The sequence below is a fragment of the Oncorhynchus masou genome, chromosome 14, assembly GCF_036934945.1.
Source record: "Oncorhynchus masou masou isolate Uvic2021 chromosome 14, UVic_Omas_1.1, whole genome shotgun sequence".
NCBI lineage: Eukaryota > Metazoa > Chordata > Actinopteri > Salmoniformes > Salmonidae > Oncorhynchus > Oncorhynchus masou.
In genome coordinates, this window is record NC_088225.1 from 6,764,670 (window position 1) to 6,784,156 (window position 19,487).

General features: G+C 45.9%; 1 protein-coding gene across 2 annotated transcripts in view; it reads left to right on the top strand.

The window, feature by feature from the left end:
• Positions 1-3,571: 3,571 nt before the first annotated feature.
• The window catches only part of LOC135554056 (pleckstrin homology domain-containing family H member 3-like), a 45,293-nt gene continuing 29,377 nt past the window's right edge, over positions 3,572-19,487 (top strand). For both annotated transcript variants that reach the window (XM_064986071.1, XM_064986072.1), the window contains exons 1-2: positions 3,572-4,223; positions 12,760-12,815. In XM_064986071.1, the coding sequence (XP_064842143.1) occupies positions 4,089-4,223; positions 12,760-12,815 (191 nt within the window). In that variant the 5' untranslated portion in view covers positions 3,572-4,088. The remainder of the gene's footprint in view (positions 4,224-12,759; positions 12,816-19,487) is intronic.

Sequence of the window (19,487 nt, forward strand, 5' to 3'; positions counted from 1 at the left end):
GCTCTGCCTGTGTCATGGTACAGTTGTTGTGAAGCAGTGAGCATCTCCTTTCCTCTCCCCCTCATAGTGCTGGGGCTAGGGGTGGCCTGCGGGGCTGAGGGAGGGAGGGAGGCAGGCAGAGAGCTTATGGTACATGACAGCATGGCGCTGCCACTTGGCAGAACAGGGACATCCATAGGCTTCTATTGAGCTGCTGTGCTTTACACAATAATGAGAGTTCATCCCTCACAGTGCTATGGGGTACAGAAGAGGTGGGGGGTTCACAGAGCATGGGGGGAGACTGTGTGTGTGTGTGTGTGTGTGTGTGTACACATGCAGACATGAATGCTTAAGCATGTGCTTTAGAAATGCTAAAGGGATTGAGCCAAGTGCGGCACGTACACAACCAATAGGGAATGATCCTCAGACAGACTAGTAGTCTGCAGCACACAGCAATCCCTACTGAATGTCCCTTCAGTCAAGAATGAGTTAAGGCCGGCTGAGCATGAATGCACGGGGGAGTTTACTCCAAGCAGCGCAGGGGAAATGAAGGGATATTAAGGGAGAAATGAGAGTGAGCGCCGAGGGGTTTAGAGAGATATCACGTGTCTGGATTTAGTACCAGTCACTCTGCCTTCTACCACGGCACCTTTACAGAGTGCTCAGCAAAGTGGAAGAGGGGAAGGTGGGGGGAGGGGGGAGGGGACTGTGTGTGTGTGTGTGTGTGTGTGTGTGTGTGTGTGTGTGTGTGTGTGTGTGTGTGTGTGTGTGTGTGTGTGTGTGTGTGTGTGTGTGTGTGTGTGTGTGTGTGTGTGTGTGTGTGTGTGTGTGAGGGCGTCAGAAGGACAGCATAAGAGTTAGAGTTTGGGTTGGACAGAGGTGGAGTGTTGTAGTGTAGAAAGAGTTTTATTGTCACAAATACCTTTCTTCCAAACTCTTTCCCAACAACCCAGTAATCAATATCCGTAGTACTATCAATTGAAGTAAAATGGACAAAAATACATGAGAAATAGAAATAAGAAGAACACGAAAAGGTAAGTAAGCTATATACAGGGTCAGTCCCAGGGTCAGTAGCTATTTACAGGGTCAGTTCCAGGGTCAGTAGCTATATACAGGGTCAGTCCCAGGGTCAGTAGCTATATACAGGGTCAGTCCCAGGGTCAGTAGCTATATACAGGGTCAGTTCCAGGGTCAGTAGCTATATACAGGGTCAGTTCCAGGGTCAGTAGTAATATACTGGGTCAGATCCAGGGTCAGTAGCTATATACAGGGTCAGTTCCAGGGTCAGTAGTAATATACTGGGTCAGATCCAGGGTCAGTAGCTATATACAGGGTCAGTTCCAGGGTCAGTAGCTATATACAGGGTCAGTCCCAGGGTCAGTAGCTATATACAGGGTCAGTTCCAGGGTCAGTAGCTATATACAGGGTCAGTTCCAGGGTCAGTAGCTATATACATGGTCAGTTCCAGGGTCAGTAGCTATATACAGGGTCAGTTCCAGGGTCAGTAGTAATATACTGGGTCAGATCCAGGGTCAGTAGCTATATGCAGGGACAGTTCCAGGGTCGGTAGCTATACACAGGGTCAGTTCCAGGGTCAGTAGTTATAACTGGGTCAGATCCAAGGTCAGTAGCTATATGCAGGGACAGTTCCAGGGTCGGTAGCTATATGCAGGGACAGTTCCAGGGTCAGTAGCTATATACAGGGTCAGTTCCAGGGTCAGTAGCTATATGCAGGGACAGTTCCAGGGTCAGTAGCTATATACAGGGTCAGTTCCAGGGTCAGTAGCTATATGCAGGGTCAATTCCAGGGTCAGTAGCTATATACTGGGTCAGTTCCAGGGTCCGTAGCTATATGCAGAGACAGTTCCAGGGTCAGTAGCTATATGCAGGGACAGTTCCAGGGTCAGTAGCTATATACAAGGTCAGTTCCAGGGTCAGTGCCAATACCATATTTACAGTGTGTATGATTACTGGAGTGGTAGAGGTAGATATTTATCGGGGTAAGGTGACTAGGCATCAGGATATATGATAAACAGAGTAGCAGCAGCAGCGTATTTAATGTGTGTGTGTGTGTGTGTGTGTGTGTGTGTGTGTGTGTGTGTGTGTGTGTGTGTGTGTGTGTGTGTGTGTGTGTGTGTGTGTGTGTGTGTGTGTGTGTGTGTGTGTGTGTGTGTGTGTGTGTGTGTGTGTCTCAGTGTGAGTGGGTGTGTAGAGTCCTGTGAGTGTGCATAGAGTCTGTGCAAAAATAAAAATGAAAGGGTCAATTCAGAAGGTCTGTGTAGCCATTTTGTTAGCTATTTTGCAGTCTTATAGCTTGGGGATAGAAGCTGTTCAGGAGCCTGTTGCTGTCATAATTGTTTATCCGGAACCGCTTGCCGCGCGGAAGCAGAGAGGACAGTCTATGGCTTGGGTGGCTGGGGTCTTTAACAATCTTCCTTCCTTTCACACCGCCTGGTATAGAGGTCCTGGATGGCAGGGAGTGATGTACTCGGCTCTCCACACCACCCTCTGTAGCACCATGTGATCAAGGGCGGTGCAGTTGCCATACCAAGTAATTATGCAGCCAGTCAAGATGCTCTTTTTGAGGATTTGAGGTCCCAAGCCAAATCCTAAGGGGGAAGAGGCAATGTCGCGCCGTCTTCATGACAGTGTGCGAGTGGACCATTTTAAGAGGTTGTAGGCCTATGTCAGTCAGGGAAATGTGGATAGAAGTTTTGAGGTGTTGGTTGTTTTCTAGTTCTCCTGAATTGCTCTCAAAGCAAATTTCATACACTAGTCTAGTATATTAGTCTAGTGTCAAAGCTTTATTGTCTGGTAATTACTGATCAATATTCATTCTCTGGAACAAAACAACAAGTATAATTTGACAAATGTATATTGGCTAAAAACACATCTAGATATGATCTGATCAAGTCTGAAGAAGTTCCAACCACAAAGTAATACACTCATGAGTTCAATATGATATCACATGTAGAGAAAAATTCTTTCTTGTTGTGCAAACTCGAACAAAGTCACAGACAGACTTATCTGTTAACAACATTTGGGAAGAAGAGCTCTGTCTATCAGTGATCAGTGATCACCATAACTGCCCGTGAAGTCATTGAAGGGAGTTTACTGGAATAGAGAATAAAAGGAGAGTCCATCTGCTTTCTATTGAGGCATTTCTTGTGTTTCTGAGGGCAAATGCCTGTATTAACGGGCACACACTCACACACTCGCACGCACAACACACACACGCTAAATAAACCAGGAAAAACTGCCAGAAAATACACAATTACAAAAGTACTGGCTTAGGCCTACCAACACAGTATTTACAGTAGCCTTCACACAAACATGAAGTAGACGTGGTAAGAAACCATATCTTCTCAAGAATGACGGGCAAGGATGCTAAAGTGGTAGGTCATCAAAGAGGCATGTGACGCAATAGTCTGTGGGACGAGGGGGCGTGTCTGATGGGCGTGCCTTTTCTGGGCGTGTTTATAGTCCAGCCAGTTATATTTCGCATTCGACAAGAGGGGATGGCTCGACCCGCCCTTTCAAGGCTGGCTGATCTCTGGCACGCTTTTGTTCAAACTCAAGTCAAGTCAGTCATAATCGCCTGCCTAACCTTAAGTTTAGCTACTACACTGTAGTATGTGAATAGCAGCAGGCCACACGAATTTCGCTCTTCATATTGATTTCTTTAGACGGCTCTGATTTACAATATTCACGGTTTTGTCAGCCAGTAGTGGCATTTAGGCGTGAAAGTAGACATATTGGTATTTTAGATAGCGTGTGATAATTTGTGCAACGACTTCAGATACGAGCAAGGTCTCGGGACAAGGCATCACCTTTTGGAAGGACACATTTTCACCAGGTTGAACTCTTCGATAGCTTTTATGTTCCTTCTATAGGCTAGTGTTGGACTGTCCTCTTGGCGTATGTGTCTGTTTGTCACATTCCCTCTGGAAGTCTATGGAGAGAATTCTTTCAACTTGGATGTTATCCTCACGCGACTCTGGATTTAGTTACGTACTGTGAGAGGTACACGCGTAACCCCCAGAGACCAGACGTTGAATGTTGACTTTACGACAAGAGTAGTCGAAAACACCTGACTTTACCCGATTTGAATGCCTGTGCAAGGATTTTGTTGGTTTCTGTGCTGCAGGCAGGGTTTCAATTTGCTCGGACGGGACTATGGGGAGAAAGAGGAGGAAGAATCGTTTGAGTTGCGCAACAAGGAGGATCTGACTTGCAACGGACGTGTAAGGAACCTTATCTGCATGCATTATCAGTATTACCATGTTAATATGATTTGTCTGCCCCCTCCTCCCCTATGATGCAGTTATGCGGCGTTGTTAAGACGCAGCCTATGTATTATTCTCATCGTCCTGACTACTAAAGAACAGCCATATAATATGTCAGTCAGTTGGGATTTTGCTACATAGGGAGACATAAAAGCTGACGCTACATGTTTAGAAAAAGTAATCAAGCATTTAACCTGTATGGAACACGTTTGAGAGTACACAAAGTAGAAATTGTATTGGAGTCTGATTGCTTGCTATGACACATGCACATGTTATAACATAGTTATAACTAAGAATAGGCTACATAGCCAGCACAACTCATGGTGCAGCTTGCTTTGAAGGGAAACACACAAGTAAGTGGCAGCTATAAATTGATGAACCAACGTCATTCCTCACCACAGAGAGGTATAGCTGGCTACATGACTCCTTGTCACCCAAGTTTACCCACCTTCCTGATTTTGCCCTGAACACCAGCTCATGAATACACTCACTGCTGGCTATGGATGCACCAGCAGGACAACAAAAAGAACCATGTTCCACTTTAGAATCCTATCCCAGATTGATACACATGGTTACATGCAGACATAGGCAGGAAGGAGCAGGCCTATGTGCACAAAGATAGGCCTAGACTAGAGGTTGTGTTAGATCAGCTTTGTCACAGAGCCCATATTTACAGTTTTGAAGTGGTACCACTACCATCATGCTGACCTGACTGATTCCTTTTCCGGGATACAGGGATTGTGTCACGTCATTCATGTGACCTGCTCCCTCCACGACGATAAAATACAGTTCCAGGGCAGACAGACAGAATGTGTGTTGATCCCTGTGTCTGGCCTGTTCTTTGAGGCCTGGGCAACATTGAGAAATCTCACGCAGTGTGATGCAACCGATAAAGCCCCGTGTTAAATGGAATCGATCCTGTGGCCTCTGTCCACTGTATGGCAAACAAGACTGTGGCCTTGTCTTCTCTGTAATGTCAGTCACATAATCGGGCACAGAGAGTTCAGCTTTGTGTGGGGCCATTGTTGCCCTGTATTGAGGTAACCTCTTAACGTCACTCTAGGACACAATGTACTGCGCCCTCCTGACATGTCCATTTAAAACGGAGCTTTACCGAGAATTCATCGTCAAAGTCAATAGGACTGACGGAAGCTGAGCAAGCCCTCTAGTTGTAGGCCGAATTCAATATTTCTTCATGTTAAGCTTTCAATCCTATTTTCTTTATTGCTTGCAGTGCTTAGCTTGACTTGGGCAGCAGGTCTTCTTCCACAACAAGACCATGAAACGCCCATCCAGCCGAATAGTCCACTCTCCCCTCCTGTTCCCCTCCTGAAGATGTTATGAGTGATAGTCTATATAGTCTATAGTCTCCTATCATCCGTTCGGTCGGCCAGCTGTTACACACGTATGTTTTAGAAACTGGAGGGAGATACTCTTCTTTCATGGAAATGGTCTTGAGTTGCCATGGATGGGCAGGTCTCTTCCCATCAGTCCAATGGCACTAACAGGCGGGTCTGGTCCGGAGATAAGAGGAACATCTGGTGCTCAGGGGGATCCAGAGAGGTGTCCGTACTGGAGAGTTGTTCTTGGCAAACATCCCATGTCTTGATCATTATGCACCATCTGTCTGGCAGTGATAGCTAAAAAAAACAACAACCTCCATCCATGGTCCATTTCCTCAATCAATGCAGGGCTATTGTTGTATGTCTCAGTTAATGCAGCTTGATGGGCTTAAAGTAAGACCCTCTCCACAGTGGAGGCTGCTGAGGGGAGGACGAGGGGAGGACGGCTCATAATAATGGCTGGAAGGGAGCTAATGGAATGGCATTCATCACACGGAACCCATGTGTTTGATGTGTTTGATACCATTCCACCTATTTTGCTCCAGCCATTTCCACCAGCCTGTCCTCCCCAGTTAAGGGGACACCAACCTCCTGTGCTCAACCTCCCACCATAAAGCATCCCCCCCCATCTAACCTAGTCATGCATATCCAGGCCAAAAACTGTCACCACCCCTTTTAACCTCGCAATCATGTCTTCTCTCTGTCATTACCTCATTGTGACTTACAGTGGGGTAAATCCATTTAAGTTCAATCACTTTTTGACAGCACCCCCTTTTGATTTGAACGCAAACTTCCATACATATTTTCCTGTTGTAGAAGTGGTCAGAAAGTTACTTTTTGGACCTGAATGCCAAAACCTTCAAGAGATAAAGGTGCTCAAAGTTGACTTATTTTGCATACCCCTGCATACTATGAGACATGTCTTCAGCACTGGCAAAGATCAATGGTTGAGATATCATTTAAAAGCTTACAAACATTTATTTTTTAAATGACATATTCACTTATTTATTTTATCAGGCAAGTCAGTTAAGAACAAATTCTTATTTACAATGATGTCCTAGGAACAGTGGGTTAACTGCCTGTTCAGGGGCAGAACGACAGATTTGTACATTGTCAGCTCGGGGGTTTGAACTTGCAACCTTGCGGTCACTAGTCCAATGCTCTAACCACCAGGCTACCCTGCCGCCCCAGCTTAGACCCTATTTGACATAATCTAAGGTTTTTGTGTTGTGCCCCCCCTTGGTTGAGACACAACATTGAATACACGTGGGTGTCATGTTTTGGCTGATTAATGTACTAAAATGACAATTAAATAGATCTTTAGACTTTCAGATAATACCATAAAGATGGTTGGAGGTCCACATATCAGAGAATGTTGACTTGAATGGGAATATGTTGTTTTACATTTTAGGCTACTCTCAGTCCTCCATAGGAAATCTATTGAACTCATTGAAGGATAGATAGTAATACAGACATGACCAGTTGACATACGACGGTGGGTGGACCGGCGGCCATCTTTGTGGTAGGAATTAGATCTTATAATTGCAATTGAATTGACATTTTAACGGTATACCAGCTACAGCTAGTCTGAAGGGATAGGTCCATTCTATGAATTCTATATCTAGGATTGAAATGACACCCACCCTGTATTCAACAGCATGTTGTGTCTCAACCGACGGCGGCACAACACAAACACCTCAGTGGATCTGAAGTAGGGTCTAAGCTACAGCGTATGAACAAAATCGGATTTTCCGCGTTTTTTAGATAATTGACGTGTAAAGATTTTTTTTGTGAAATATCCATTTCTATTCAAAACATTTTTGCGCAAGAAATTCCGGGGGTTTGACAACCCTGTTTGTTAGCTTTTGAAATGAATTCATATGGATTTACCCAATAGTGTGCTGCACACTTCCTTTCCCAAAAGAGCACAAAGAGAGTAACCTCTAAAGAACATCCCTGTTCAAATCAATAATGATCTGATTTCACATTCATTGTGTGGTCGTCCATGTTGTATCATGTGGACTACAGTGAGCAGAGGCTATGTGAATGAGTGGTGGTGGGGTTCTGGCCTACTGTTCAAACCACTGGCTTTGGTTTGCTCCAGTGACTTAGGTTATTGTGTGTTCATACCCTTTTCTACAAACAGTAGGCCTCACCTCCCACTTGAGATTGTATCAGCTTCTTAACTATAACCGGACACAACTCCCGAGAAAATATTGATGATTGATTTCCTGCCTACTGCTAATCCTGTTTCCTCCCGGCCTGACCCCTCTCACTGATGTGTCCTGGATATAGATACGACCTGCTGAGCCAAATATTAGACCTCAGCTGACCCAGACTAAGAATGCACCATTACAGCACAGACTCCGAAGGCCGTCCATCCCAAGGAAAATCAAAGGATTTGTGAACTGTAATATTTGGCTTTCCATGGTGTCAGTGGTGGTTTTGGGGGTGGGGTCGGAAGGTGAGTGTCGTAGATGAGTCCTGGTCCTGGGAAAGCCCTACAGGGAAGTTCCACTGTTTGCACAGCGGCCTCAGTTACGTTCAGCGTTGGACAAGCCACACTTTGAGGCAGTAGGTCAGACCTCCCAGCCCTCCCTCTCTGTGTGTGTGTTGGAACGTTTTCTCTGTAAAAGCTTGTTAGCTAAATGGCCCCTGCTGCTGCCAGGGATGACCACAGCTACCCACAGGCCTGATGGAGGAGTGAGGAGTCTCCCCTCCGCTCCAGATACATCCATCCAACATCTTCACCAACACCACCACCAACTTCTACGTCAACCTTTTCCTCTGCGGTGCCAAGAAGGGTTGTGAAGAGTAACAGCCGTAATACTAAAACCCTGGAGTGACGCTCTGTGGCCCGGCCTGTGCTCCAGCTGTAGTTGGAGGCACGAGGCAGTTTGTGACGCTTGTGCAGGCTTGGCTGGCAGAGCGGTCACTGCCTGGGCCAGTTCAGAGCCTTTCCCCTGCATGTTTACAATCCGGATTCAAAGAAATTGCTCTCCCAACAGCTGCCCAAACAGTCAGGCAGGCTGAGCTGAATGCCTTCAGTGTAGAGATAGCCAGGGCACTAATTTTAGGAGAGGACATCCGTCATTCTCTCTCCCTTCCATGTTTCCACTTAAATCTCAGCATTCTGCTAGATGCAATGTGAAGTTAGGCCTAGCTATGTTTGCCACCCGGCAATGTGCCTGTCTACGACAGCTGCCAGCATTACCAGGAAGAAACAGGTCCAGTCGTGGCTTGCACGAAAAGTGGGTCCCGTTAACCGGCTAACGGCGATGCCTCTGCCCTCCCCTCTTTATTAGAAAAGAGTCTTCAGAGGTGTTACGGTACACTGGTTTATATTTGGTTTCCGTTGCGTCGCGGCCTCACCACCTTCAGGCCACACATCTGGTCCTCAGGCTGGCGTTGGCAGAGCCTGAGCATTTCATCCTGGTTACTCAGCCTCCCAGGAGAGCTGCAGGGCCAGGCAGGGGGAGGAGGAGGGAGGAGAGGTTGGTGGTGGAGGGGGGCCAGAGGAGAGCGGAAGTGAGCCGCGGAACGAATACATCACGACATCTCTCCTTTCCGGGCCCCCGCTCCAGTCCGGATGATTCATCCCCTGCCTGCCCTCTCTTCCACTCGGTCTACTCTCTCCAGCGAGATCGACTCCTCCTGACTTCTGAATAGCACGCCATTCTCTCCTTATTTTCTCCTTCTATCATCTTTGGGATTATGCATTTAAAGAGGTAGCTTGGATCAGTGGTTCACAAACCTGGGGGGGGGGGGGGGGTCGGCAGGGGCTTTCAACTTACTATTGAAAGTTGTGATACCATAGACTTTCTTGTAATGTTTGAGTCACTCAAATGTCACACAAATACACATTAGACAAGGCAACATGTATAGAATTACAAGAAAATGAGCTTTAAAATGGCAACATTTTCTCTGCGACCCATATGACAAAATGTGTAGAATAGCAGGAAATAAGTGTGAGTGAAAAAGTTTGGGAATCTCGGGCCTAGATACACAGACGGGGGAGATAACGTTCAGTGACAGTATTCTTTTCATAGAGAGTTCCTACTCACAATAAGACCGGGGAGGATTTATTTATTGGATTTATAAGCAGAATTTCCATATGGCAAACAGTGACATCAATCATAACCGTCACCAGTTTTCTCTCAGTCAGACATGGCAAGCTCAGGCTGTGTCTGGTGTGAGCCGAATGTCTAGAGAACGGGACTTGGCCAGACGGTTGAGGGTCGACGAGGGCCAAGCAGAGCCAGGAGCAGGGGAGGGCCACAGCCCGCTCGAGCCTCATTCACAAATTGCTTTACGACACCATTCAGTCATTCCTATCGGGCTCGTCTGACGTTTACAATACCTGTCCCTGGGTTAAACTTGAACTCAGTCACATTACTCACACCTTCTTCTTATCCTTTCACTTGACCTCGGGCCCTCCGCCCGGTGTCTACCCTCATACAGAGCGCGTACTGTAAATTAGTAGTTGGATTTTTCTTTTCACATTTTTTTTCTTACAACTTTCTGAAGCACTTTGCGGAGGCAGAGTCCTAAACTTAGCAGACCCAGCAGTAAAATGTGGTGTTTGAACAGCGAGGGGCCCAGAGCTGACCTGGATAGTGTTTCAGGTAGGCCAGAACCCCGGGCTGGGCCGCCGCAGGGCCTCCCTTAAGGCTGTGTTTCCTCAGAGACAACAACACAGGCCACAGAAACACACAGCTCACCACGGACATGGGCCAACTGGATCACAGGCTAGCTCTGATGAGGTTTTCCAAGGCCAGGCTAGGATTCCTAAGGGCCCATAGGCAGTAAAAGGAAATCTCCTTTTCAGCCACTGGCTACTTCACAGGGCATCCCGGAATTTCACTGTTCCACCGTGAAAAGGGATTTAACTTGACTGCTAGCAGGGGCTCCGTGTATTCAGTTGACACATCTCTCAGTGTGCGGCAGAGAGAGGGGTGGGGATAGATGGCTGTTTAAGAGGAAAAGTACTGTACACTGAAATGATGTTGGCCCCTCATTGTGATTTTCCAAGAAATGAAAAAAAGCCCTCTGCTTAGTCATCAGTGCAGTTAAAGTAGAAACGGGAGTCTGTCTCTACACCCTCATTTATGGGCCTAGTCTGTTTGTCTCCCTGGTCTGGCCTCTCTCTCTCTCACTCTCTGTCTGTCTGTCTCTCTCTGAGGGAGGAGTGCCAGCAGCATGTGAGGCTATACGGTGTTACAGCCTTGGTTGGTCTAGTGACCTAAAGGTTCAAGTGCTCTGGCTAGAATTGTCTGCTAAGAAAAAAAAGCGATTGATTTCTGTTTGTTTATTTTGACACTGTACCAACATTAGTCTTATGGGACTTGAATATATCATTTTGTCATGTGTGTATGTTTATAGACACAGACAGCTATGTGAGATAGGAGTGCGACTGACCACAAATATTTGATGTTATTTGCCTTTTTCACAGAAACGACTGGATGTGAATAAAAGGGCGTGGGGGTGTGTGTTGAGCTAAAGCACAAAATAATCCTCTGTTCCTGGTTCTTATTTTAAATGAGCCTGTTTTGAATGCCATATTTCTCCCAACCATCTAACCCTTGGATGTGAAAGCCAACCATTACAAGAACAGAGCAGCTATGTGCCTGGTGTGGCTGCCAGGAAAGGCAGGCAGAATGCTATACTGTAACACACAGGGTTGGCTGGGGGGCAAACCTTCAGGGGGGAAATCACCCCATCTAGACTGCCCGGGAACCTACCATGCTAACTGTCATAGCACATTAACTAGCCTACATCAAATCTCGACAGGGTTATCTACCTTGAACTGATTGGCCCATAGCTCTCTCAGATCACCCCTCATTACTCATGTATGTTGTAATCAGAATGCAGACTCTTCCCAGCTAGCACATAACGTTATAAAAACCTTATGTTTCTTAGATCTTGGTGAGAGGGTGTTGGTCCTTTGGTTATTTTACATACTACCTTCCCAAAACCTCCTGGGAATGGTGCAGGATAGTTGCTTGGCTTTGGAACATTCTAAGCTCATTTACACTACTTGAACAGAACGTTTCCTAAAAGTTCAAACATTCAAATATTACATTTAGGTAATATTCTAGGAACGTTCTCCAACTGGTTTAACAATTGGGAATATTCTCAAATAGTTCAGAGAACATTAAGAAACAACGTTCTTCTGTGAGAATTTCAGTACTTCAGCATAACGTTTCCTATAGGTTTCCATCGTGGTTCCATTTAAAGTCATATGCTTACATTGTTCTGAATATGTTAAGAAACAACATTCTTCTCTGGGATTTTCAGTAGTTTCAGCATAACGTTTCCTACATGAGTAATCATGGTTCTATTTAAAGCCATGTTCTCAAATAGATCAGAGAACATACAAACAAGATCCATAAAAAAACCACAAGAAAACTTTAGCAACGTTCAGAGAACTTTCTAAGAATGTTATTGAAATAAATTATTATGTTCTAAGCATCAACAAAACTATCTCTATCCTCTGTCTTGTTAAGCGTGTTCAGCTGTGTTGGTTGCACCCACTAATTGGCCACACCTGATGTTAATGAGCGCTTGTTTCCTTTGAAATGGAGTCTGTTTGAATAGACTAAACTTAACAGCTTTATATGAGTTGAAAAACCATGGCATGCTAGCTCCATCCTGGGGGCCCAGTGGACTAATTCCATGGATTAAGAACAAAAGGTCATAGATTCAAATCTCACTGATGTGCCACAATAAATACAAAAAATACACGTGTTTAAATGATTAATGCCTAAGCAAATTCATTTTGATCTGTGCTTGGAGTTCAAAACAGTTCAACTAAGCTAACAATGTTATTAAAAGTCTTATTGAAACATGTTCTCAGAACCTTACTTTTATTACCTTCAAATAACCTATAATTTCCATTCTCAGAACATTAATACAACCTCTCAGGGAACCATAGTAAAACTTTCTCAGAACCTCCCTTCAACCTAAATATGAATGTTCCCAGAACAGGCGAAATGTTCACTTCTGTTCTCAGAACGTTTTACCGGTCAGGAAATGTATGGCTTCATTCCCAGAACCAATGGGAAACCAAAAACGTACATGTCCACAACATTCATGGAACCAAATGTGCTAGCTGGGTTAAGTGTTTTTTTTTTTGTTGCTTTTCTTCACAGGGTCCACTTGAGGTGACTCTCTCTCAGCCGACTCGCACAGCCAATGGGACAAACGGGTAAGGTGTGTGTGTGTGTGTGTGTGTGTTTGTGTACGCCTGAGTGAACACACGTTGTGCTGCTTTCAGGAAGTTAGTGTTCCAGTTTTACAGAACGTTTACACCAGAAGTTCCTCTATAGCTCTTGATGTTCGTGTATGTTTCCGTGTAAATGATGTGTCACCAAGCACGGACATCCATTAGTACCCAATCTCTTTATCGTTTACTTCCCTCGCCAGAGCTTGGTTCATGGGGTTTCTCAAATCAAATCAAATATTATTGGTCACATACACATGGTTAGCAGATGTAAATGCGAGTGTTGCGAAATGCTTGTGCTTCTAGTTCCGACCGTGCAGTAATATCTAACAAGTAATCTAACAATTTCACAAATACCTTATACACACAAGTGTAAAGGAATGAATAAGAATATGTACATATAAATTTATGGATGAGCGATGGCCGTGCGGCATAGGCAGGATGCAGTAGATGGTATAGAGTACAGTATATACATATGAGATGATTAATGTAGGGTATGTAAACATTATAAAAAGTGGTATTGCTTAAAATGACTAGTGATACATTTATTACATACATTTTTCCATTATTAAAGTGGCTGGAGTTGAGTCCGTGTGTTGGCAGCAGCCACTCAATGTTAGTGATGAATGTTTAACAGTCTGGTGGCCTTGAGATAGAATCTGTTTTTCAGTCTCTCGGTCCCAGCTTTGATACACCTGTACTGACCTCGTCTTCTGGATGATATCGGGGTGAACCGGCAGTGGCTCGGGTGGTTGTTGTCCTTGATGATCTTTTTGACCTTCCTGTGACATCAGGTGGTGTAGGTGTCCTGGAGGGCAGGTAGTTTGCCCTCAGTGATGCGTTGTGCGGACTTCACTACCCTCTGGAGAGCCTTACGGTTGTGGGCGGAGTATTTGCCGTACCAGGCGATGATAGAGCCCGACAGGATGCTCTCGATTGTGCATCTGTAAAAGTTTGTGAAACTCATAGTATGCCTGACCACACACGAACACACACACACACAGAAGTACACGTAGGATCTTACTTTGAGCCAATTTACTACAACAGAAAAATTATCCTGCAGCAACAAGAAATGTGAATTATTATGTGGATTATAAATAATGATCATTTTTGTAAGGGTTGACGCATTTTTCATGAGGGAAAATCAAGTGGAAATTACAAACTTCAGGAGCCTTTTAAACCTCAAATAAGATTCAATATCTGTAGGACGCGCCAATACCACTACCAGATTCGCAGGCCATCTGTCAGCATGAGACAGGGGGACTCTCACACCCGGGTTCACGATAAGACACACACACACACACACACACACACACACACACACACACACACACACACACACACACACACACACACACACACACACACACACACACACACACACACACACACACACACACACACACACACAGACCACTTAACCTCCACCAGCAGCAGTGGTCAGGGCAGTCTTTATTTTACTTTGTATTTATTTAACCTTTATTTAACAAGGCAAGTCAGCTTGACAATGACGGCCAAACCCTAACCTGGGCCAATTGTGCTCCGCCTCATGGACTCCCAGTCACGGCTGGTTATGATACAAATCAGGGTTTGTAGTGATGCCTCTAGCACTGTGATGCAGTGCCTTAGACCGCTGCGCCACTCGGGAGCCAAGACGTGACGTGCGTGTGGGATGGTGGTGGTGGAGGGGGAGATGAGTGATCTCAGGCCTGCATCACACTATCAGTCAGGCATCATATCCGTATCTACCCCCTCCCCTCTCCCACCTCACTCCCAGGCAATCTTAGTCTCAGTCCTCTCAGAGCACAGACAGCGTGGAGTGAAAATCCCTAGAATTATATAACGCAGCTGATGAACAGTATACATGCCTGATAATGTCACAACTCGCTACCAGAGGACAACTCAAACTGGAAAGGGAGGAGGGCTGAGGGTGGGGGCGTTGAGGGAGCGGTGAGTTGAGGCTCTCTGAAGCCTCAAGTCAGACGGGACATGCAGCCTCCTGAGGGAGCGAGGGAGGGAGGGAGGACAGGGTGAGCGAGGTGACTCAATCTCACTTCAGGAACACACCCTGGAGGGGCGAGGCTGGCACAAGCGTGTGTGTGTGCTGCCACCTCCACAGAGCAGAGAAGAGCGGGAGGCCTCAGAGCTGTCACACAGGTGATTTACTGCTGGCGCTAGAGGGAGTGTGTCAAATAACTTACTGACTATAATCATCACACTAAGAATTAGGTGCTGTGCTACACGACCATTACATGGCCACTGGCCACACCTATCTAATGGCCCATCACAAAGCAGGGAGGAGACACTGTGACGTATAGTCTCAGGTATATTCGCACAGATTAGACCAGTTTAATTCGTTTTTTAGGGGCCCATGTAGAGTCAGGATAGAAAATCCAAGGTGTGAAATTCAGCCACAAGTGAATGTAGGCTAAGCAGAGTAGGTCTGTATTGAAAAGCACTGTGATATTGAAGGGATGTTGCGAGTTTGTGCCATTCTGAAAGTGAGCTTCATAGATTTCTGTCCATCCGGAATAGGAGAGTATGGGTTCCAGCAGGTCATCCCACACCTCCGTCTGTGTGCACTAACCTTTATAGCACCTTCATTTGAACATGATTAGTCATGTCATGTAGCCGTTACTGCTCATTATGAGCCCTGCAGGCTTCACTGTGAGCACGTTCTGTTCTGCGGCTAGAGAGCTTCTCCCGAGCAGCTCAGTGGGCGTAGTTACATGAGTATTCACGTCCACATTGTCTAGTGTGAAGTGAACAAAAGCCTCTGGTTAGCTAGGTTGATTGAGGTGTGATACTGCAGAGAGAGAGAGAGAGGAGATAGGTGTGGGATCGGATGGGAGGGCTGGCATATGCCCAAATGGGCAACATATGTCCATTTTAGGTTAGGTGTTGTGTGTTAGTGTCCCATTGCGTTGACCTACTAACCCAGAGTGGCAGCTCACCCATTGTGCCTGTCTGGTACACAGTAGACCGACAGTAGACCGACAGTAGACCGGAGGTAGACCAACAGTAGACCTACAGTAGACCTACAGTAGACCGGCAGTAGACAGACAGTAGGCCGTCAGTAGACCGACAGTAAACAGTCAGTAGACCGACTGTAGACAGTAGACCGTCAGTAGACTGACTTTAGACAGACTGTAGTCGCCCCCTCATCCCAGCATGTGGTGCCAAGCTCAGTGTCTGTCATACAACCCCAACCCATATAGTCTGGCTGGTGCCTTTATGAAATGCCTTCATGGCCTACTGCCTGCCCCTCAAACAGGACAGGAGCCTCTCGCTCCCATGCATCCATATCTGTCTCACATCATCTCTATTTTCTCTGAACTCCCTCCCTCTCCCGCCTCAACTGAGCCCCTCGTTGGCAGGCCAGGGACAGACAGAGGAGTGGGAGGGTAGGAGACACACAGGAGGCAGAACACAGTGGGACCACTGAGGGAAGCTCTCGTTAGCTCCCCCCCCCCCCCTCTCTCGGTTTCTTTCTCTCTGTCCCTTTCTTTCATCTCACTTCTATGAAACACACTCTCTCTGTCAAGAGCATGACTCTTGGTGTGGGATGCCAGACAATGATGGCTGAAAGAGACTGAAAGAGACAATGTTTACAGCTGTCTTTGGAAGTGTGTATCTGTGTGTTCCAAGAAGTCCTTGAATGTGATCTGTGTGGTGATTGCCTGTGTGTGTCAGTACTCGGACAGAACTAGGAGCTCTTATGTCAACTCTCCATACTAATCTAAGCATGACAGGTTTATTAAGTTGACCGGCAGCGCAGCTTCAAGTGCCAAGATATCAAGGCTTTGTTAATGTAGATTACACTCTATTCAAGCTCCTGAAATGCATTGTTTTCCTCCATTCAAGACATTCCCTTCCTTCACACGCACATTGTCACGTACACGCATGCGTGCCCTCCCTCTCTCTCTCTTACACACATGCACACACACATACACACATGCCCTCTCTCACACACACACGCCCTCACAAACACACACACGCACTTCCTGTCCTCTCTCTCTGGTTTCCCCCCAAAACACGTTTATGCACTCCCCTCTGCCTAGTCCAGAATTCCTTGGCAGTGGTCTTGAGTAAACAGTGTATTTTTAGAGCTGGGAGGTCATATAGGCCCACTCTTAATCACCACATTCCCATTTTCCCACCAGCCCCCTCCGTCTCAGCTCAGACAGAGGCCCAGCCAGGCACACTGGAGACGGAGAGGGGGATGGGAGGAGGATAGGATGGGGACTTGAGAGCAAGATGGACCTCTTCCCTCCCTCCACAGATTCCACAAAGAGACGGTGGTCTGTGATTTACCTACCTAGAGTATGTGTTGTATTTGAAGGTTTCCCCAGAGACCGGTGTTTGTCTAAGAAGCCTCTGTGTTATATGACAGTTGCTCGTGTGTTTGTTCAGATGTCGAATAAAGTCTGGGTAACTTACATAGCTTTCACCTCTGTATATGAGCCATGGTTTAAAGCTGGACGTTGACCTCCTGGTTGAGCTCATCATAGCCGTGTGTGTTGTGCGATGAAGCTGTTTTACACCCCCAGTATTCCGTATCTGGACGTTTGACCCCTCGAATCACAAATCTCAACTCCCATGTCATTTCCTGGGCTGGTTACTCAGCGACTGATGTAACATAACCCTGCATGAGAGGGCTTTGATCGGGCAACCGTGGTTATATCCCAAATGGCACATAATTCCCTATATAGCGCACTACTTTTTGAGCAAAGTGCTATGGGCCATGGTCAAAAGCAGGGCACTACATAAGGAATAGAGTGCCATTTGGGATGCAAGCCATGTTCATGTTTGTATTCAGGAGCGGAGCATGTCTGTCTGAACATAACAGCAGTCTGGCTCTGACCACGGTCCTCCAAGCCCCAGAGCAAGGACAATGTGTTTTTGCAACTTTAATTAAAGTCTCGTTGCTTTAATTTGATCTCGACCAAAATCAATTACTCATCAGCTCGGCTACTCTGGCCACCGCGCGTCTGACTGACCGGTAGACTCAACTCAGACTCTGAAAGCCCAATCCCTCATATATTTAGTCCAGAGAGGACATATGAATGAAAAAAATTATTCCCTCGTTATGTCGAGATCACAATTTATTTATCTCCTAATCCCGACATAACAAAAGTTGTCGAGATTACGAGATAATCAAAAGTACCACTCATTCATTTGTTCACGACAACCACCTCATCAAGGAGCCATTGTGACTGCGTTGATCGCAATGTGCTCGTTGATGCCTGACAGGCTGCACTGTCTCCCAGGCTGCGTGCCACCCCCAAGACCACAGCCAATCTCATGCATGGAACAACACCGCTAATTTGTCTTGTCTTGTGAGTTAGCTAGGTAGTCTTGTTAGCTAGCTAGTTAGCTAGGTAGTCTTGTTAGCTGGACTAACTAATCTGACTGGCTGATCAGATTCAATTTCTGCCTCAGAGGCTTAGAAATAAGGTTGGTGCCTTGTAGGCTGTTGTAGGCTGTTTGGTAGATGCATATCTGATCCAAGGGTTGAGCTCTATTCCTGTCAGGCTGATCAGATTCAATAGCAGCCTCAGAGGATGATAAATCAAAATGCTGCTTTGTAAGATGTTTCATATGTAATGCTCCTTTAAGACAGCCTCTTTTTTGTTGTTGTTACCTTTATTTAACTAGGCAAGTCGGTTAAATTGTTATTTTATTTACAATGATGGCCTCCACCGGCCAAATACAGACAATGCTGGGCCAATTGTGCACCGCCCTATGGGACTCCCAATCACGGCCAGTTGTGATACAGCCTGGATTCGAACCAGGGTGTCTGTAGTAACACCTCAAGCACTGAGAGGGGTGGCAGGGTTGCCTAGTGGTTAGAGTGTTGCAAGTTCAAACCCCCGAGCTGACAAGGTACAAATCTGTCGTTTTACCCCTGAACAGGCAGTTAACCCACTGTTCCTAGGCCGTCATTGAAAATAAGAATTTGTTCTTAACTGACTTGCCTAGTTAAATAAAAAGGCAAAATAAAATTAAAAGATGCAGTGCCTTAGACCGCTGTGCCACTTGGGAGCCCAGCCTCTTGAGGCTGCTATTGAATTTGATCAGCCTGTCAAGAATGGAGCTCACCCACTCTGTAAATGTACATATTATCCATAAAGCATTTAGTGTCCCTTACAATTATACATGTCAGTTATGCTAGCTAACAACCAGCATAGATAACAAGTTAGCTAGCTAACAAAACTACCTAGCTAACTAGCTCGCTCGCTCATAAGACTAGCCAAGTTAGCTGCGTTGTTGCTCACATGCAATTGGCTGTGGTCTTGGGGGTAGCACACAGCCTGGGAGACAGGTTTGCCTGTCAGGCATTGTTCAGGGCTTAAATGGCCAGTGAGGGCTTAGATGCCCCGTGAGCTCTTAGCTCAAGTTAAGGGACATTTAGCTTGTTACCATTCTAATTTATAAGCTGACAATGAGCTCCAAACAAAAAATGAAAGAATGACAGCATGAAATGTACCATACTTTAGTGTAACAATCAATCAAAACGTATGCGCTGATCCACCGTGGGCTCTGCCTCCTCCGCCATACTGTCAATCTAGCATCAATACGTCCACTCCTATTCGTAGAGTTTATCTCGCGATCTCAACATTTTCTTTGTTATGCCATGATCATGAGAGAATGATC